Below are 21512 nucleotides of genomic sequence, written 5' to 3'. Positions count from 1 at the left end.
AAAAGGAGTAGACAGAGATGTTTGTAATTAAGTTGTTTTGTAGGATTTAATTGTGATATGACCGATGGTGAACAGCCATTCGAAATTACCGAATGACTGGACCAAAGCCGTAAAGTAATGACAAATGACAGGAAATAATGATTTTGATTTTCTTGGACAATAATTCTATAAATTAAATAATTTTCCTATATGATTTTCATAATGTTAAAAAAAAAAAAATTTTTTTTTTTTCTCTATTTTAAACATTTTTACTTATCATTCTTCGTATCCGTTCAAACTGATACATTAGGAACAATTCATTATGCAATAAAATGAAAATTATTGCAAGCTTAATGAAAATATTGGAAGAAGATCTCATTTTTTACTAATTTATTAATAAAACTTAAATATAATGCCAGCTTGATACGTTAAAAATAAATATTTCTCTCTATTTTCTCTTCTTCCATTTACCTTGTTTATTTTTTTTTTTATTTTTTTTTTTTTTATTTTTATTTTTTTTTTTTTTTTTTTTTTTTTTGTAAATAAATCAATATACGAAGAAAGCTGACATACCTTGCTGACTGCGTTGGCGTATTTGCAGCAGAGCCCTTTTTCCCTTCTAATGATGCAAGATGCTGTTCCAACGCATCTAACAAGCTACTTGGTGCCTATAAAAATATTTTTATTTCAGTATTCAAATTTTCGTTAATAATGATATATTATTATAGCAAAGAAAGATATAACTTTTTAAAAATTTGTAATTTTTAAAAACATTACCTTTGTTAAATCCGGTATATCGCCTTTATCGATACCAACATCCTATTAAAAAAAAAAAAAAAAAAGAGTTCCATTAATTAAATCTACATGTAAAATTACAAATGTAAAATTCATTGAAAAGAATTACAAATATAAATTACCTCTGCTACTTTTAAGAAGTCACCAACCCTATCCATTCTTATGAGAAACTTTTTATACAATTCCAAAGCATCTCGACATTGTTTCTTATTCATGTCAAAATACTTCTCTGTAAATAATAAAAAGAGATAATATATAAAAATTATATATTATTTTAATAATCATAAATTTTTTCTTTTTTCTTTTTTCTTTTTTTTATATATATATATATTACCTAAGAGGTTAATAATTCCATCATTATAACAGGCAAACAAACGTATGAGGTCTCGGAATAGAAGCATAAATGCCATGTTTATAACACCATTTGTAAGATCGTTTGCTGTACAATCAAATTCGAGAAGTGCGTCTAATTGTGATTGTAGGACAGGCAAAGTTTTTAATAATTTTTCTGCATTCATAGTACGCAACGTGCCATCTTCTTTTCTAAAAAGAAAAAAAAAACAAAAACAAAAACAAAAATAACATTAACTTCGTATTACATTTAAATACATAGATTTATAATATACCAAATAATAGATTCATCTTACCCTCTTTTTACTTTGCAGAAATCAAATGCCACCGTCCTGTATGAAAGAGCCTTCTCGTTCAAGTATTTGGCATATCGTCTGATAAACGGTGACATGTCGTAACCTAACAAACAATAAAGATAAAAAGAATATATTAATTGTCATAATATTTTCATTAATAAAATTACCATTGATATTGATTAGATCCATTGATTAGAACAATTGATTAGAAAATATTGTAAGAACAGTTTTGATCTTGACTACGAAAATATTAAGAATATAGAATCAATATAAATAAAAATGCATGACATTCAAAATATTTATGATATAGATCATACGCTGAATGACATAATACAGGATGAACTAAAAATTGTTAAATGATTTTAAAAATCAATTACTCTTTTCCGAGATTTTGTAAAAGTTCTAATTTTACGATCCAGAAAAAAAAAGAAAAATTATACCAAGAGAAGCTTCGAAAAATAATAAATCATTAAAAAAAATTTCTTTTTAACTTAGAAACTTTTGGCCCAGCCTGTATATATCCAATGAGTGTTATTTATAATATTGATAAATTATATAAACGAATAAAAAGGCATTGTAAGTATAAAGGAAATCGACTTACCGACGCGTGCTCCTGCTGTGCTCAAACAGAGATAAAATTAATCCAAGTTAGTAAATCATAGAAGAGAAGAAAGATGCCAGATACATGGAAAACAGAAAGATTGATTTTGCCCATATAGATCTGTAGTTGTTTTCAATGCTAGGAAGCTAGGAAGTTAGTTTGAAAGTGTTATTAAACAATATAGGGATAGAAAGCAATAGATACGAACGTATATAAATAGCCATGTTTTCCCATGCATTTTTCTGCATATACGTGTTTTTATGCGTAGTGCGAGTCGGTATATCGGGCATAAAAAACATTTAAAAGGAATCCCCTTTTTTTTCCTTTTTTTTTTTTTTTTATTTTACGGTTTTCGATTAGAAAGATAAGAATTTGCAACGTAAATTTATTAAAGCAATAAATACCATTTTATCATTGTACCTCATGCATACTCAGATACATATATACATATGTACAATAATAAATAAATACTTTTGCCTGAGAAGCGAACGAACGTACGAACGAAAAAACAAACTGATAAATACAAATAATTACTTTTACCTTACAAGAATTTTCAATAATATACGCAGTAAATGAATAATTATTATTCAAGATATACATATAACAATAATCTTGTTGACACGTCCTTTACGAAAGGAATTAATTAATCAAAGATTTAAAGAAATTTATTTAATATATTCTTCGGCAATCATTATCGACAGATAATAAACAATACGATGATTGCGCCAGAATTTATTTTACGAATTTATTATCAACAATTATTTTTGCCGGCATTGCAAAACAACTTTTGATTTTTTTATTATGTCTATTAGTATCGGAGAGTACGGTACGATAATAAAAAAGAAAAGAAAGGAAAAAGTAAAGAAAAGGAAAAGACAAAGAAAAATCGAATCGATAGAAATAAAATGTTAAAAATTATGGTCGACCATCATTCATCCTCGGAACCCTTTTTTTTCGCTCACCTTGTACTCCGCTTTTATCGAGGAAATTGCTGAGCTGAAACGTGCTGTTGCTCGACGCCAAGTATTGTGTAAACCTCTGGAAAACAAAGGAGTTCATTAATTTCAACGTAATGTAAACGAATAAACATTAAATATTTGAAATAAATATATTTACCTCGTTGCCATAACAAAGCATATGATGCACCGTTATAAGAGCTTTAAAAACGACCGTCCAATTTGTATTTTGGGATCGTTCTATCAAAAGATTAGCGAGTTGTGGTATCGAAACGTTTGGCTCGTTCGTACAATGAATGAGATCTGTAATATAATAGAAAAATATTTTAATGAAGAAACATATTCTTTCGAATTGATAAATATATTTTCAATATTTCAAGGAATTTATATAAAAAGATAAATCAAAATTGTCAAAGGAAAACTATCGTTTAAGTTTACGTAATGTAAAATGTCAGATCAGACGACGTCAATATTAATTTTGTCCGATCAATCCAGAATGATCGTTTAGGTTCGAAAGGCTGAAAATCTATACGTCAATCTTGTCGATTGGCAGAAGTAATCTCATCAAGTACGATCCCGAATCAGGGAGGTCAAGGACCGGAACCAGTGCAATGTCTCCCTGATGCACAGATAACGATCAATGATCCACATCCCTAGTTGTCCTAAAGATAGAGCTCGTTAAATGCTCGAGAGAACGAAGAGAAAGAAAAAATACTATCTCCCCTCTTCTCCTAGCCCATCTCGTTCGTCGCCCATCCAACCCTCCTCCCTTTCTCTTTCTCTTTCTCTTACTCTCTCTCTCTCTCTCTCTCTCTCTCTCTCTCTCTCTCTCTCTCTCTCAACTCATTTTAAAAGATTACCTTTTAAACTGATCAAAATGTCGATCGATCTTCAAAGCATTTGTTTGCTTTGTCAACTATGTAACTTTTTACAAAGATTACTTGATAAAATAGTATCTTATAATTATTGCGATTTATCATGTAAGTATATGTAAGTATATATAAATATATGTATAAGTATACGTAAAATATACATTGTACGTAGTACAAATGGGCAGATTGTACAACTTTATAGAGATCAAAGATCGATCATGTACTGTATTATATATATATATATATATATATATATATATATACTTACATGGGTGTATCAAATTTGGTATTTTTAACAACCGAAAGAAGTAGAGTAGGACAATGATAGGTATGGTCTTTAAGTATTGATCGTAACGACGAAGCCAAGCTGCTTCTTGGCTTGTACATATACATACGTATAATATATATGTATGTATGTATACATATATACATACATACACATATATATATATATACACGCGCGCGCATGTACACATATATATAGATAAAATCGTTAAAGCTTTGGAAAAGAGGCACAGGAAATCTTGAATGAATGATTCATAAAAACATAAAGAATTACGTTATTAAGGTAAACGCTTCTTATTTTCTCATTTCAATGTGAAATGCTAGCATATACATAACCAACGTTTGTACGTAATGTAACATTCTTATCAATATTAAGACAAACGTAGAGCTATCATGTAAAAGTTCATATAAAAAAAGAAAAAAAAAGAAAAAAAAAAAAAAAGAAAAACATTTACATTAATACTTTCATTTATTCGAGAATAATAAGTCCTACAGATTTATGCCATTGCAAATGACTGATTCAGCGAATACATACATACATACATACGTTATGTAAGATTCATTTTCGCGTAAGTGTGACACTAAAAGCAAATCGACTTAACAATAATTATCTTTAACGTTATATACATAGGGAAAAAAAAAAAAAATGAAGAAGAGGTATTATCATCGATATATGAGAATTAAATTGTCGATCAATTTTACGAACGACAATTTGATTTTGTCGATCGATTTTACGAACGAAAAAAGAAATTCTCTCTTGCTCTTTCTCTTTCTTCAATAATTATTATTTCCATTGTGATAGACATAAAAAAAGAAAAGAAAAAAAAAGATAAATATCATTGACACATAAAAATCTAATTACCATTAAATTTTACGAACGAACGAACAGAACAAATACTTCCTTTCTTTCTCTGTCACACTCTCTCTCTCTCTCTCTCACTCTCTCTCTCTCTCTCTTTCTCTCTTTCATCTCTTTCATCTCTTTTGACACAGAAATGTGGACATCTTAATAATCTTAAAAAAAAGAAAAAAAAGAAAAGAAAGAAAGAAAGAAAGAAAGAAAGAAAGAAAGAAAGAAAGAAAAACAAAACATGCGACCTACGACCGTATGTACGAAGTAATGCGATGTGATGCACACGCGGGTGTCTGTCTTTAAAGATTGAGTGACCGTCGTCTTTCTAAAGTAACGTGTACTTGACCTTGACAGCTTTCCTGTTCTAATTATACACCCCCGCGCATGTATGGACGGCGGCTAATTTGGTTTTACTACTGGCATCGCTCCAACGCTTCAACGCACATAAGCGCTGCTACGCTCTTCCATCGGACGCATTTCTCTCTTAGAGAGAACGCATGTGTTAAATGTGTCAACTCTCGTTCCTTTCGAATTAAAGAGAAAAAAAGGGAGGGGGAAAGAGTAAGGGAGAGAGGGATGGAGAGAGAGAGTGTGAGAGAGAGAGGGAGAGAGAGAGAGAGAGAGGAAGAGAAGGACCGATTTACTTTCCTGATTCTTGTTTACCTTCGAGACGCAACTACCTAAAGGAGAAAACGTTGATTCCTCACCATTTTTGTTAATAAAAAGAGAGAGAGAGACAGACAGATAGAGAGAAACAAATAGAACAGAAAACGTCGATTCATTTTCATTTGGCTTGACTCGTATAAGTAACATGATAACGATTTTATTTCGACAATTTAAATTGTTCGATTCTAGGATTAATGAAAAAAAAAAAAAAAAGAAAAAAAGAAAAAGAAAAAAAAGTAAAGGAATTTTATAATCGTAACAAAAATAAACTAAACAATATGGTATCCTTTGATAGGTAAAAAAAAAAAAGAAAAGAAACCAAATTTATTAATATCTTCACTCTATATTAACGTAATCACACGTCGATTTATATTATACGTACGATTATTACTTAGTTCCTTCAATTTTCATTCTCCTATATAATTTTCTTTCCAATTATACAAAAAAAAAAAAAAAAAAAAAAAAAAAGACCACTTTTTTTTTTTCTTACGAGTCGATATAACTCTGAACACAGAAGTATACATTAGATATACGCTTTCTATGATCTCCACTTTCAAAGCAAATATCAAAGACACGTGTGACACGTACGTAATCATCCGTTAGGCAAGTGTAAGTAATGAAATTCAAATTTTACCGATTACTTATATACTTTACTACGATTTGATTCGATTCAATTCAATTCAATTCAATTCAATTCAATTCAATTCGATTCGATTCGATTCGATTCGATTGGAGAGAAGAAGAAAAAAAAAATGAATATTAAAATATATATATCGCCGAATGTAAAAGAAAGAACGTTTCCAAAGTGAATGAGAAAGAACGTTCTCAATATAAACGATTAATTCTCATCGAGAGACGCAAAGAGAAAGAGTACCCAAGTACCTAAGTAGTAATATTATAAATTCTATATCGAAGTCTTTTTTCTTCTTAAACGATCTTTCCTTGGAATTAATTTGATGAAATCATATGCAAAAAATTAAAATACGTTTCTCTCGAATAATTTATTCCTTGAAGCAACCAAACTCGATCGTAAAACGTCATTAAATTTCTCAAATGCAAATATGATCACTATTATTGGTAGAAAAAGCGAGTTTTTTCTTTTTTCTCTTTTTCATCTTTCTCTTTTTCAATTTTTTCATCTCTGTTGTTGTTGTTTTTTTTTCCTTTTTTTTTTTTTTTTTTTTTTTTTTTTTTATTTTTATTTTTATTTCATTTTATTCTTATTTTATTTCTCATCGTTTCATATCATTAATAATTTGTCTTCCACGTGACGTAACAAATTAATCGATGAATTAAATCGAAATACATAATTAAACTTTCGAAATAATGTCAAATTTATAAATATATAAAATTTCTTTATCATCCTCGTATCTCATTCAGCTCAATGAGAATGAGAATCGTAGATGACGTGGTGAGGTTGACTCTTACTTAGAAAATATATACATACATGTCTTGCTTATCGGCTCACGCGATCTTTCTTTCGAAACTTCTCGATTCATACGATAAAAACGCTCGTTTACTCAATGATCCAGCTAAAATATCGATCGAAAACAAAACAAAAAGAACTAACGTATTTATACGTTAAGCCTTTTTTTTTTTTTTTTTTTTTTACATAAAACAAGTATCAATTATTTTGCATTTATAATAGATTCTATAAATATAAGGAGAGAAAAAAAAAGGAAGGAAAGAAAAAAGAAGAAAGAAAAGAAAATTCATACATTAATAACAAAATCTTTAAAGAAAGATATATATATATATAATATATCTAATATTATTATTTTCATACGAAAAATAAATAAATAAATAAATATCTCAAGTAAAAGAAAATCTGGAATACATAAAAGAAATCGAAACTTGAAACAATTCGATAGATCATTCTCCTCGAGGATTCTTCTCGTAAATTTAATTTTTATTTTTAAGAAGGAACGCTAATAACGAATGTTTATCTCCTTGTAGAAAAAATAAAAAAAAATAAATAAATAAAAAGAAAAAGAAAAAAAGGATGAATAAAGGGACGAAACAGTGAAAGAATGGCGGCTCGATCAAAACAGATGTTTCTTTCTCCCTTTTGCTTTCTCTCTCTCTCTCTCTCTCTCTTTCAAGAAGTCCAGTATAGTTTGCTTTTTGGCCTTTAACGCAAGATCAGCGAAAGGGTATAGGTCAAATAAGAAAACGTGCCGATGTCATTCACCTACTCGGCTTTAACAACACACGAAAGAAAGACTGTACCTCATTACTCGTAATCGTGCGAAGCGTGCCGTGAGATCGTGGCCGTTCAATTCTTATCGAAGAGGGAGAAGAGCGAGGAAAAAAGGAGGACCAACAACAAATATGATTTACGTATTTGTAAATGAGGGCGAGAGGGGGGTAGGAGGGAAGAAAAAAAGAAACGATGTGTATTTCTCTGTACTTTTCGCACATCCTTTAACGTATACGCATAATATAATATATACTCGTGCATACTTTTTTCACGCTCACTTGCATTCATATTATCTATATCTATCTTTATTCACGTTATCTATATCTATCTTTATTTCTTTTCTTCGTTCTTCTTTTTTCTCGCCTTCTTTCTTTCTTTCTTTTTTCCATCTTTTATTTCAATTACGATAATACGTTTACCCTCGTTCCTAATGCCACCTTATAAGATCATTATGACTATATGGAAACAGCCCGTATAAAGCGATTGGTTCGATATGGCATGAAATAAAAGAAAAAAAATACACGATAAGAAAAAAAAATATATATATACATATATGTATGTATGTATGTATGTATGTATGTATGTATGTATGTATATATGTATGTATGTATGTATGTATGTATGTATGTATGTATGTATGTATGTATGTATGTATGTATGTATGTATGTATATATGTAGCACCGTTGAAATTAGAATTCGGTACTACGCGAATCGAAATTTGAATTTAGCGCCACTTCGTCGAAGAGTGAATTTAAAATACGTAAAAACATGGCGCAAATTATGAAGACAACAACAATTCGTTTTACCGACCTTCACGCTGATCCTTATAATTACCGATGAACGGGGAAAAAATATATATGTTATATTATTATAAATTAATGTACATGTAAAAAAAAAAAAAGAAAAAAATATGAAAAGAAAACAAAATATAAGAGGAAGAGAGAAAGAGAAAGAGAGAGAGAGAGAGAGAGAGAGAGAGAGAGAGAGAGAGAGAGAAATGAAAGAGAAAGTTTCCCCTCACTGATTTATTATCGACGTTGACTCATTGCAAAAAGGGTAAGATCTGTGAAAAGTCATACTTTTTTTTTCCTCGTGTTTCAATTTTTGATTGGCGTTATCGCGCCTTCGAAGAATTTTATCATTTACGCCCCCGTCCAAGTCTGGAGATATACATACGTGCACACATAGTTGGGAGACCGGTAACGGTCAGTACGGACACGCGCCGTCGCTTTTATGATAATGAGCATCGTTTTCATGCAAGCTCACCAAAGGTCTATATATACATACACACGCGCACGTATCCATTATATTTCTCTTTTTGTATTTACTTACTTTCGCTCTCGATGAAGTTATATCACTTATCTGCCGACCGGGGAAACAATATGCATTTTTGCAACATTATCGAAACTTTCAAGTTATCGAAGCGTTATAACAAGCGTGTTACGAACTATCATTGAAAATAAGCAGATTTATTTTCACAAATTGACACCCAGGAATCCCAGGAAAAGTTAAGGTTCTAATCGTAATGAGACGCTAATAATATGTACTAATAATAATAATAGCTTTTGGTATGCTCGAAACTACATGTAGAAGATAGTTGTATTGACAAATCAAACGATTCTAAAGTCTCTTCAATATTTTCTTTTCTCTTTCTGTATTCTTCGTAGAACGAACGGTTGGACACGATCGTCTCTTACGAATTTTAACGATTCGAGAATTATCTATATAGAATTTTTTTTCATCGTACATGACACGACTGATTGATTCGACATGAGAATAATACAATCTTTTCTACATATTTATATATTCTCTTTTCTTTTTTTCTTTCTTTTTTTTTTTTTTTTTTAAATATTTATAACACAATAAATCGTAAGAAAATAAAGTAAAATTGAAATCGAGAGACTCAAAACAATTAAATACTTTCAATGAAGTATGACTCTTACAATTAGAACTTGAACGAAGATAACCTATATTTTATGAAAATTTAATCGAATAAGGGCGTATCCCGTGATAAAATAATTCTCATTTCTACAAATCATTTGTTCTTCAGTATTCTATATATTCTAAATTTATAAGCTTTATGAAAGGATCGTTTTTCTTGATTTTCCGGAAAATTAATTCTAATTTGTACGAGAATAGCGAAAGGATACGCACGAGAGAACGTGTAAACCATATAAGAGACTGACACACACACACACACACACACACATTCTCTCTCTCTCTCTCTCTCTCTCTCTCTCTCTCTCTCTCTCTCTCTCTCTCTCTCTCTCTCTCTCTCTCTCTCTCTCTCTCTCTCTCTCTCTCTCTCTCTCTCTCTCTCTCTCTCTCTCTCTCTCTCTCTCTCTCTCTCTCTCTCTCTAAGGGTACTTTATATTTATGAGCTTAAATGAATAAGTCTACTTCTCAAGTTTACTTCTTGACATTTCATTACCCATTTCATTTAATTATCTCACTTAAATCAAAAATATAAAATAATTTAATGAACTTCCCATGATATTCTTTTTTTTTCTTTTTTTTTGTAAATATACATTCTCTTTTCTTTTCTTTTACTTCATAAAATTATAACTATGAAATATTTCAATGATAAGCTATATAAAGAAAATAACCTTGTTCCTACTCGAATGACCTTTGGTTATACTGTGATCTTACCAATAAATTTGTTGTCTTCCTATAATAAACTTATAATTCCTCATCACAAACAGCACTGCTGTATATGTATAGCTGTGTCATACGTATAGCTGTATTAATAAATGTGGATGATATATAACTCGTAAACAACCATAATCATCCAACATAAATATAATATTGGATTGGCACGCAAAATAGGAAATCTTGATATAAAATTATTGTCTTGCTAATTTATAATGTTTGCAATGTCCTTCAAAATTATGCTCCTATTGTTGCATATTCCATAATGATAAATTTATTAAAACTTTATGGAGAAAAGTTTACCGATGAAAGTAGTCATTGTGAAAAATTGTTATTACATTATTTAGAAATATTAGATAAAACTAATTTGATACAATATAATATATAATATAATATAATATAATATAATATAATATAATATAATATATTACCGTACATCTATGTATCATACCAGGAACGATGATTCATTCTTGTTAGCCTCCAACAATTTCTAAGAAAAAGCTAAAGCCAATATATCTTTGATAGATGCAAGGCATCTTACATTCTTTTAAATTTAAGCCATAACATCAAAGACAATACTTTTAATTAATATTCTTATAAAATAACTTTAATAAGAACGAAATATTTTGTTCGCATAAAAAGTGAGTCAATGATTTTCTAATATTTTGTTTGCATTAGAACTAAAGGATTTCTCAATTATCTTGTCTAAAATCGTTCAGTAGTCGGCGCATTAAAGATAAATATCGCGTATCTTAAAACGTATGGTACTTGGGTGAAGTCAAGCATGGAAAAAAATCAATGTTCCTCGAGTAAAATCAATAAATCATATAACACGCTGATAGTACTATTATGAGTATCGCCATAAGAACGTAGAAAAACTGGGATCCCTGTCATCATAAATTCTTTCTCGTATTTAATCTTTTTTGAAATGGTGAAACATGAACAAAATTTTGTCATGTCGCACATACTCAAAATCGAATGACCTCACTACGACGTGCGGCGCATCGACGTGAGCGCGAGCATTCGCCCTCTCTCTTCCTCTCTCTTACTCGCTCACTCTGTCTCTCCCCTCTCTCTTACTTTTTCTCTCTCTCTCTCTCTCTCTCTCTCTCTCTCTCTCTCTCTCTCTCTATCTCTATCTTCCTTGAGCGTAACTGGTCTCACTGCATTCTCGCCTTCTACATACTCTCTTCGCGAAAGTCGAAAGACAAAGGGTGCTAAATGATTGTTCGTCTTTAGTACTGAGACCGAAGGGTCATAAAAAGGACATTCAGATCGAGCCGAATCGATAAAGTTGAGACTAGTCGGTCGAGCCGAAAGTCGATGTAACCCAGGAAGAATAAAAAAAAAAAAAGAAAGAAAAAGAAAAAAAGGTGAGGGGAGACATAAAATACTTTATAAAAGAAATAGAAAAGACGTTGAGGAAAAAAATAGAGCTTAAAAGGGACTTACAATCGAGATGCTTCTTTTTGGGTCCTATCATCTCCTCAGTGGTCGCTTTGCATACGGACTTAGCGAGCCCTTGCCCAGCGATGCTGTGTCTGGCAGCTAGTAGCCTGTCGTTTATCGTTTGTCCCGCCATACTGCCGTCCTTCTTCCTGTCACTTTCCTTCCCCTACGTCGACGACTCTTCAAAACCGAACGTATTTGTCAGCAAGTGTTCGTCGTTTCCTTCTGTGGTCACTCTCTCAAACAGCATGTACCACTCGGCGCACGGCCACTACCGAGGTGCCCGATTCTGTATGCGTGTGTATGTATGCGTGTATGTGTGTGTAGAGAGAGAGAGAGAGAGAGAGAGAGAGAGAGAGAAAGAGAGAGAGAGAGACAGTGTGTGTCTTTCTAAGTGAATATGCTCGTATGCGTATATATCTCTTCGCGGACGTGGATTCGGAAGAAAGCGAAAAGTGAAAGAGGGAGAAAGAGGAAGTGAGAATCAAACAGAAAGAGAGAGAGAGAGAGAGAGAGAGAGAGAGAGAGAGAAAGATAACACGATTACACGAGCAAGATAGTAGAAGACATAGGGTAGGAAAAGAAAATGAAAAGCCGAATTGGCACCACCTAAGTGTCTTCCGCACGAGACGTTAAACGTTGATTAACTGTCCTTTCGACAGATATACTTTTGTCTCTCCTCGCCCAAATTCCCTCTTTCTACTCTTTTTCTCGCGATATCACCTACCGGAGCCGTACGAGCTCGCGCTCGCGTTTAACACGCTCGCCAGGCTAATACGGCTCAGCTCTGAACGCGACGACGAGAACGACGAAAACGACAACCACGACGACAACAGCTCGGCTTCGCACCGGCGACGAGAGGCTATCGCGAATTGCTTTAAGATGGCGACCTCGCTATCCTCCCCCCACCATTCATACCTCCCTCGGCTGAACCAATCGCGTACAAGTCCTGATCGATGCTCCCTCCTCGAACATCGACCGTCGATCGTCATACCGTCCAATGACGTTGCGATATGGTCACATGATCATTTATACACCTGGCGCACCTTCACCGATCAGACGGCGCGAAAATTGTAACCTTTAAATTGTCTTTAGATATCGTTTTTCACATTTTCATTTATTGCAGACTTTTGAAAAAGATATCTTCATCTCTGTATAGTTTTCTAATATTTTTTTAAATTATTATATTATATAAACAGTATGAATAAATACTACAGGATAATATATATAATGTGTTACAACTGAAAGTAAGAATTATTTCGCATAAAATTATTATTTATTGTATTAATTTTTTTTTCCAAATTTGATATGTATAAAAATACAAATTAATTTAAAAAAAAAAAAGTTACGTTAGCATTAGGTTTTTTTTCTTTCTTTCTTTGGTGTATTATAATTAATTCAAGAACAAAAAATATTGTGTGAATTGACATTTTACTACTTTCACCTACCACTTTTAATTAACAAATTTCTAAACATTTCCTTCCATTTATCTTTAACAACTACTGTGTTATGCTAAAAAATGAAAAATTAAATATAAATTATTAATACACACTTTACAATTGTAATATTTAATGTTGTTAAATATTGTAACCTGCAATATATGCACTCCTCGTTGCGTAAGAACAATAAGTTCTTTCATACCATCATTGGTTATATCCATATAAGATATAGAATGTACAGGAGCATCAAATAATTTTCGTACAGATAATTCCCATGTATCACCTGATAATGCAAAAATTAAAACTTCCTGTCCATATGTGCCTAACAGTATTTCATTTTGACCATCCATGTTTATATCCGCAACACATGTACATAATATACAATCTGATAAATCACTACCATTTAATATCATATCTTTTTCCATTCCACAATGCAAAATATCCCTATCAAAATGTATTACATTATTAAGAAGATTGACATTAAAATTAATATAAAAATAAGTTTGCTTACATAAAAACAATAGCATTGCTTGTATTACCAATCAAGATGTTCAATATTGGATCCTCATCTGAGAATGATTCTTTAGCTATTAAAAAAAAAAAATTTTAATTATTTAATTCTAATGATAAACTTATTATTACTACTGAAAAGTTTATAAAAACATATTATAGTTCAATTTTTATTTAATTATAAAATTAACCTACATTTACATTCATAATTTAATGATGATGGTGGAGGAATATTATTTCTATGAGGAAATATATGTATACTTGAAATTGGTTTATCATATCTTAATGACCAATTTCTAACCATCTGTATTTCTAAGACATCCACTAAAGCTACTTTGACTAAACCACATTCACATCCAATTGCACTGAGTCGCCTAAAAAAAAAATATTGAGAGGACATATAATTCCAAAATCTTATCTATAAAAAATTTATAATAATTATTATACAAATTACCATTTATAATTATCAAAATAATAAACACTTATCCATAAACAAATAGCTTGAATATTATGTAGTTCTGGAAAATATTTTTCAATAGATGGTTCAATATACCCATGAGTTAATTTATCTTCCATAATCATATGAATCTTATAGTCACTTCCAGAAATTAACCAAATCACCTGTAAGACAAATATAAAATTAAAAGAACAGATTTTATGTTTTTAAAAAAATTTTTTAATAATATATAAAAACCTCATTGCCAGAAGCCTGATGTGGTAATATCGTATGATATAAATGATATGGAGTATATGATAATTCAACCATAAGACAATTTTGTGCTATAGTTTCAATTGTACTATTTTCATCTCCTTCTCCATCCACAACACCTTCAGAATATATATTCAGGTATCTTTCAACTGATGTATTTGTGCTCGTTTTAATAATTGTTATTCCTATAACAAATCCATCGCCCACATCCATTTTGTTATAAGCATCAATTGCAATAATTTCAGCCCCATCTAACAAAAATGATTAAAGATTTTTATATAAGTACAGCATTTTCAATAAATTTTATTTGACATTATACATAAAATCACAAACTAGGAATGTACGTGAAGAGTAATTCCTTGACTACTGGCCTCAAATTCCATTTTGGCGTAATATGATATTCGCACGAGTATATCTTTCTTTTCAAAGATGCCACCAAAACTTTATTAACCCCACTAAGTGAACATAACTGTGTCATTGAATAAATATTGCTTTGCGAAGCCAATGGAAACCAATGTGCATCAATTAAATTGGTCATGATGATATTATATACACCGATACTACACAAAAATAATCCTACAATTTTCACTTTTATATAATCCTATAAATAAATTTATATATCCTTTATTTTTAGAATGTTTTACAATTGACGATAGTTGATATTTAACCTTCTAGGATACTACACATGAAAGTTAATTACCGACACAGAAAGATTCATATTAATGTTTACTGATAAATGAACTGTAAATTTTTTTTACCCACGGATACATATCTACTGATGATCATGAAATGCGCATGATCTAGAAAAAGGTTATGAAAACATGAGTTTCCATTATAGTGAAAGTATTTAAATAATTGTGCAAAAATGGAAACGTTTTTAAATATTGATTGGTAAATATATACTGAGAATATTTTTAAAAAAGACAATTATATTCTTTATAATACACAATTTAATTTTATTTAATACCATTTATTACTTTTATATATGATATATATATATATATATATATCGTTTTTAATTCTATATTTATTTTTATCTTTATCTATTTTTTTATTTATTTACTATTAATATATATTTTAGGAATCCTTCATTAAATGACATTTTAGATGATGTATTTATTAACGAAGAAAGGTTAACACGAGAAAGTGTAATGTATAGACTATTACATGGAAACTTTGTAAATCCTTTCGATAATATGGATGAAGATTATGAAGCAGTTAAAATGGATGTGATTTTAAAAGATCAAAATAGTCAGGAAAAAAATAAAACCAATGCGACGGTAAATGATATGTCACAGCAAGAATTAAAAGAGAAGAAAGTATATGTACCGGGTTTAATAAGACGATCATGTAAATTTCCAAAGACGTCTGAGTTAAACATGGAAGAACAACAAGCATGTTTACGGACGTTATTAACATTTTCTGCTTCTGAAAAACCAAATTTAACCGTTAATGATAAGAAAGATTTAGCAGTTTATTTTGTAAGTGAAGTAAAAAATATTACACTAATTTAATGTTAATACGTTTTGCAATATATAACTGATTTCTAAAATGTGATGAAATTTTAGAATCTCAAAGAAATTATAAGTAAAGAACAAGAACAATATATAGAATTTGTTAGAGGAAAATGGGATGGAACGAAATTGCAAACAATTTATTGTGAGGATTATATAAATTTACGATGGAAACATAAATTACTTGATATTCTTAAATTACCAAGATATTATATGGAAACTACAAACATTCCTTTTGTTTCGGATAAAGAAATCACAGTACAATTTATACATAATTGCTTAAAAAAGGTAGGGAATTATAATTCAGAAATATAAATAATTATACTTCCTTGATATGAATTAATAAAATATTATAAGAAAAATCTTATATAAAAATTATATAATTTTAGGGAAGTCTACCAAAAATAATTTTACCATCTTTGACTAGACCTTTTATATTACAATGTAATTCTAAAAGATTACAAGAAGAATTTCCAATACCTAATGAAAGCAATAATACATCAATAATTCATTTCAAATTACCTGTAAGCAAGGATCCAACTTGTGAATTTTTTGCTCAGGCCAATGATGTAGATTTAGTTATTTCATCCAGTGGTCTAAATTGTTTAGCAAGTAATGCTGGTCCAAATTATTCAAAAACATGGGCATTACCTATAACAATCAAATCTTTTAATGGAAAAAATATTATATATATTGATAAGCCACCACCATCTAATTTTGCTACCGTACCAGAAAAAAATACTTGGGTTTTCAAATATATTTTAAAATCTTTGTTTCAACCAAAACTTATAAAATCGGAAAGGTAAAACAATATTATATAATAACCGTAATTATAATAACTTGTGCATCTATCTGCCTGCATCATTTATTGTATGTATGTGTATATATATATATATATAAAATAATATATTTTTAATCTATATTAGATCATGTAATGTGAAAGTGTATGATGATGATTTATTCGGAAATATTAATTCTGAAAATTATATGATATTGGAAGATGACTATGAAAGCAAATTAAATATTTCAAACAACACAAAAGTTAAAACAAATTTTAAATGTGAAAATAGAGTTGAAGAAGATAAATCAATGGAAAATGAAAGTGATAATGTAAATACATATGATTTAGAACAATCAATGTGTAAGTTTTAAAATTAAATTATCTAAACTTGTAAAAAGAAAATATGAATAAAAAACTTTTTTCAGCTGATTCACAAGAACAATCTGAAAAGGAAGATTGTGAAGAAAATAATGATGCAGAATCATGCTATACAAGTAATGTATCATATAATCTTTTTAGAATTGGACCATCTTCTACAGAGAAAAATGAATTAATGAAAAATACAATTAAAGAGTATAAAATGCTAGTGCGTACAAAAGATGATGGATATGAGGTTGGTAAAAAATAATTATTGTTAATATCTTTAATTGCAAAAAACTATACAGAACTCTTAACAAAATTTACAGGAATTAACGCCAACACTCAGGCAAAAATTGCTTTTAATACCAAAATTAGAACATCAAGTTGAATTTGGAGGAGAAGCTTTAACATTAGAAGAAGGATTAAAACAATGGATATCTTTAATGTTTCGTCCCGACACATATCTTGCAAGAGGTATATAACATGGACAATTATGTATAATTATATAATTATATGATAAGAAAAATTTACATTAGTAAATACATATCATATTTTAACAGTAAGAATATCAGCACAAACCTCAGAAGTAATACAAATAGAAAAACGTACTACTATATCAATTAATAATGAAATCAAACGGCTTTATAATATAAAAGTGGAAGATACATTGACATTGTTACATAATGTCATTCAAACTTTATCAAATGTTACTCCTGGTTGTTATATCATCAGACATATTAGTCGAAATGGAGCTTTTGCAACTGTTTACAAAGAAACAGACGCTAGAGGGTATGCATTGTATTTTATTATATCAATCTTGGAGTTTGAAATTATTAATTTTTATAATGTTTTTTAGGAAAAACATTTTAGACTTACACACAATTTATGGGTATATTCAATATAATACAATACCTAATACACCATGGCCTGCATTAGACAAATTATTGGTAACACCAATGCATAAACATTTTAAAAGAATGCCACTTATGTTTTATCCTCAAAAAGAGAATAATAAACGAAAGTTTAAACAGAAAACTAAAAATAAGCCAAAATAAATAAAAACTAGTCAAATTAATTTAATGTCTTTTCGTGACTTATTTTTGTAAATAATTATTTTTTTTAGAAAGAATTTTATATTTTTAAGGAAACTAAATAGTACAATAACATAAAGAGAAAAAGGACATGTACATTTATGGATATAGAAATATGTGTTTTAGTAGTATTTTTAATAAATGCGAAATATTTAAATGTGTACATTAATTATAACAATTATTCTATTTATGTGTTAACAATTTCAATATTTACTCAAAAATAAATCTCTCTATTAGACAATATATGTAGGCACAATATATATAAGTGTATATACTAAAAATATATAAAATGTGTAAAAAATATTAATTTATCCATAATTAAACTTTTAGACATATGTAAGGTACATGGAACTTTTACTATGAACAAAACATGGAGCTCTCATAATGACAATTACATTTTTACAAAAGAAAAGTTGAGATTCTAAAAAAGGTTTATAGTTTGAACACCAGATAATGTCATACTGATATTACTGTACACTGTAAAAGTTCATTTATACTGTTTATACATTGAATATTATGATCAGTATTAAGTAGAAACTAATGACAAAAGAGCTTTTTTGTAGTCACCGGAAGTATCATCCTAAAACATATTAAATCTTATAAATATAATGAAACATAAACATTAAAAATATTTAATGAATTTAAAGAGAAAGAAGTGATACATACAGCAATCCAACTTTCCAAACTTTTTCCATAACGTTCTTCAAATGCCTTCTTAATATCACCTAAATCTATTTCACTTCTTGATACAATAATACGAATCAAAGTTTTGTCTTTTGTTCCAATTCCATGCATACTATCATATAAACGTTCAGCAAAGAAACCCACCTTTGATTTCACACACTTCACTATAAAAAGAAGAATAAAATAAAAAAAAAAAAAAAAAAGTAAAATAAAAAATCATACATCCATTTGAAAAATAAATTATTATATTAACCTATTCCTAAGAGTCCTTTTTCAATATTTCCAGAAAATTCTTTTTTAATAGCAACTTCTATATCATGTCCGGCAACCTTTTCATACTCAAGGAAGGTTTGCCTTAATTGTTGATAACTTCGTGTTATTAATATAGCATTAAATTGAGATTCATCTGTACCCCATTGCTTTTCACCTAAGATTAAAAAAAAAAAGAGTTAAATTTGTAAATAAAATACAATATATCAGATAAATTAAACGAGATTTTTTTCATACCAGCTTCATATAATGCTTGAGCATCAGCAATTGCTTGATCATGATCTATTCCTTGATTCTCATCCCTGTTAGCCTGAACAAGAGATACTAATAATCTTTTGAAATGACCTGAAGTATCTCCCTTCAGATCACTTTCTAAACTTTTACTATATACTGAAAATATATATTCAAATGTCAAATTTTTCTTTAACACGATTACAAATAATAGATTTATAAAAAAAAAAACTCACGATTCTCATAAAATGCAGAAATTGTGCGAATGCCATAATTACTAAGAGTACAAAGAATTTCTACAATTGCTTCTTCGTCGGTTCCTAATCCACTTACTGCATTATGCAATTCTTTAGCATAATAATGTGGCAAAGGCGTCATAAGAGCTATTATTACATCTTCTAATTTCCCTGTAAGTTCACTTTTAAGGTCACTTATTAGATCTTTTCCATATAAAGTTTTATAAGCTTCTGCAATTTCTAAACGTTGAACAATTCCTCTTCTGGTTAATATATCAATAATAGCTTTCTCATCAGTTCCAAAACCTTTCATTGCTTTACGAAGCACAGCTGCATCTGCATTAGCATCAAATGGATCTGCAGGATATACCGTAGGTGTACACTAAAACAAATTATTTGATAAATCATTAAGAAATCAACTAAATTCCTTAAACAAGATATTAATATAAAAGATTTCTTAAATGAGACTTAAAAAAAAAAAAAAAAAAGAAAAGGAAAGTGAAAAAAGTATATAGGAAGCAAAAAGTAGGTCATTAAAAAATTCACAATAAAAGAAGTAAAAAATCTTCTGTTCATTATTTACCTTGAATGGATAATATTGTTGAGACATTATAAGGCCGTTATAAATAACACTATAAACAAATTAATTTTATTAATACATATATTTTTAACAAGTTCTAATTTTATATTATTTCTCTATATAAAAACAAAATTTTGCATTTCACATAAGATAAACCATATCTCATTATTTAAAAGGTTCAAATGTTAAACTAATTGAATATATCGATTTCAAAGAAAATTAACTGCCGACATGAAATACATCTATATGAGTGTAGTGCCCTGCCCAGTTATTAATCATCCTTGACATTTATCAAATATTTTGTAAAAAATTATTTGAGATATATTAATCTATTAAATCTAATTACACACGGACGAATCACGTATATATCATTTTATTATTTATATAATTTATATAATAAAAAATAAAAATGTAATATACTTTACCAGTAGTCTTGCTTTAAGCTACGATGTTTCCCCTATACCGTATATTCGTATAATGGTAGTCTGAAGACTATGTGACGTTGAACACGTCAATATGACGATGTTTTATTCGGCGATGAGTAATGAAGTATCATTCCCTACTTATTTAAAGAATAGCAGTGTCTAGTGAGTAATTTCAATAGAAAAGAACTTATATAAATACATTACAAAGAATTATATTCACTTTCAAAAATATATATAGTTCGTTTATCTTTTATTTACATCTTGTATTTCTCTTATCTATATTCATTAATTAGAAATGTGTTTTATGGTATGGGTGTGGCATTAAATTACGTGATGCTAATGTTGATGACGATATAGTATTATATCCTATACGTCACAATACGATACGCTTAATATACTAGTGATATGATTGGTTAATAAAAAAGAATGTGTTCTTGTCATTGGCTGTTTATTCAAAAGAATTGAGGTCGATTTTAAAACGAAACGCGGCAATACACGAATAAAATCAATTTCAAATTAATTAATAGAAACATAATACATATTTTTATAAAATTAATTTATTTTTTTAATGTTCACTTCGATATACATATTATCGTAAAAAAATTTAATGCAACTTATTTTGTAATATCAAAATTCAAATGCGAAACATTATTCAATTTTTTATTTAATAATTACATAAAATAAAATTTAACGAGAAAATATTCAAACGGAGCATTTTATGTAACTTTT

At 29.2% G+C, this 21512-nt stretch overlaps 4 protein-coding genes across 24 annotated transcripts in view; 1 reads left to right on the top strand and 3 right to left on the bottom strand.

Moving 5' to 3' along the window:
* LOC124950801 (phosphatidylinositol-binding clathrin assembly protein LAP) overlaps positions 1-12820 on the bottom strand; it is a 23150-nt gene extending 10330 nt beyond the window's left edge. For 15 of the 18 annotated variants that reach the window (XR_007101434.1, XR_007101436.1, XR_007101435.1 and 12 more), the window contains exons 1-9: positions 11957-12090; positions 3139-3281; positions 2985-3060; positions 2023-2037; positions 1422-1524; positions 1109-1317; positions 897-1003; positions 757-798; positions 553-647 (exon numbers count right to left, since the gene is read on the bottom strand). Coding sequence is in view for 15 of the 18 variants with exons in the window: in XM_047498125.1 (XP_047354081.1) it covers positions 553-647; positions 757-798; positions 897-1003; positions 1109-1317; positions 1422-1524; positions 2023-2037; positions 2985-3060; positions 3139-3281; positions 11957-12086 (920 nt within the window). In the remaining 3 variants the exon portion in view is untranslated. Of the gene's footprint in view, positions 1-552; positions 648-756; positions 799-896; positions 1004-1108; positions 1318-1421; positions 1525-2022; positions 2038-2984; positions 3061-3138; positions 3282-11956; positions 12134-12680 lie in introns of those variants that run through there. The other 3 variants (XM_047498115.1, XM_047498118.1, XM_047498120.1) reach the window with 3 other exon arrangements.
* On the bottom strand, positions 12074-15355 carry LOC124950803 (KICSTOR complex protein kaptin-like). 4 transcript variants are annotated; one of them, XM_047498134.1, is made up of 7 exons: positions 14945-15352; positions 14597-14862; positions 14357-14523; positions 14098-14276; positions 13904-13979; positions 13545-13836; positions 12074-13465 (listed from the first exon to the last, which is right to left on the bottom strand). In XM_047498134.1, exons 1-7 carry the CDS (start codon positions 15147-15149, stop codon positions 13394-13396), a joined length of 1257 nt encoding a protein of 418 aa, XP_047354090.1. In that variant the 5' UTR covers positions 15150-15352; the 3' UTR covers positions 12074-13393. The 4 variants fall into 4 exon arrangements, with proteins under 4 accessions (XP_047354090.1, XP_047354089.1, XP_047354091.1 ...); XM_047498133.1 differs by having other exon boundaries at positions 12074-13836; positions 14945-15355; XM_047498135.1 differs by having other exon boundaries at positions 12074-13836; positions 14983-15117.
* LOC124950802 (little elongation complex subunit 2-like) lies at positions 15231-19250 on the top strand. Its single transcript, XM_047498132.1, has 9 exons — positions 15231-15502; positions 15693-16092; positions 16180-16413; positions 16515-16927; positions 17052-17266; positions 17332-17519; positions 17593-17740; positions 17827-18055; positions 18123-19250. Exons 1-9 carry the CDS (start codon positions 15477-15479, stop codon positions 18319-18321), a joined length of 2052 nt encoding a protein of 683 aa, XP_047354088.1. The 5' UTR covers positions 15231-15476; the 3' UTR covers positions 18322-19250.
* LOC124950805 (annexin B9) lies at positions 18474-21064 on the bottom strand. Its single transcript, XM_047498137.1, has 7 exons — positions 20784-21064; positions 20362-20410; positions 19779-20160; positions 19549-19701; positions 19295-19468; positions 19024-19205; positions 18474-18937 (listed from the first exon to the last, which is right to left on the bottom strand). Exons 2-7 carry the CDS (start codon positions 20386-20388, stop codon positions 18884-18886), a joined length of 972 nt encoding a protein of 323 aa, XP_047354093.1. The 5' UTR covers positions 20389-20410; positions 20784-21064; the 3' UTR covers positions 18474-18883.
* Between the last annotated feature and the right edge of the window lie 448 nt (positions 21065-21512).

The sequence above is a fragment of the Vespa velutina genome, chromosome 7 (assembly GCF_912470025.1).
Source record: "Vespa velutina chromosome 7, iVesVel2.1, whole genome shotgun sequence".
Taxonomy (NCBI): Eukaryota; Metazoa; Arthropoda; class Insecta; order Hymenoptera; family Vespidae; genus Vespa; species Vespa velutina.
Note: the sequence above shows the minus strand (reverse complement) of the source record. Positions and strands in the feature narration are given on the sequence as shown.

Coding starts and splice junctions, on each gene's coding strand:
- LOC124950805 (XM_047498137.1), bottom strand. CDS start 20,388: ATGTCTCAACAATATTATCCATTCAAG. Junction 20,161..20,361: donor AACAATATTATCCATTCAAG/GTAAATAATGAA, acceptor AATTTGTTTTAG/TGTACACCTACGGTATATCC. Junction 18,938..19,023: donor GTTTGGAAAGTTGGATTGCT/GTATGTATCACT, acceptor AATATGTTTTAG/GATGATACTTCCGGTGACTA.
- LOC124950803 (XM_047498133.1), bottom strand. CDS start 15,149: ATGACCAATTTAATTGATGCACATTGGTTTCCATTGGCTTCGCAAAGC. Junction 13,980..14,097: donor ATTAAATTATGAATGTAAAT/GTAGGTTAATTT, acceptor TTTTTTTAATAG/CTAAAGAATCATTCTCAGAT. Junction 13,837..13,903: donor AGCAATGCTATTGTTTTTAT/GTAAGCAAACTT, acceptor ACATTTTGATAG/GGATATTTTGCATTGTGGAA.
- LOC124950802 (XM_047498132.1), top strand. CDS start 15,477: ATGGAAACGTTTTTAAATATTGATTG. Junction 16,414..16,514: donor TACATAATTGCTTAAAAAAG/GTAGGGAATTAT, acceptor ATATAATTTTAG/GGAAGTCTACCAAAAATAAT. Junction 17,520..17,592: donor CAAAAGATGATGGATATGAG/GTTGGTAAAAAA, acceptor CAAAATTTACAG/GAATTAACGCCAACACTCAG.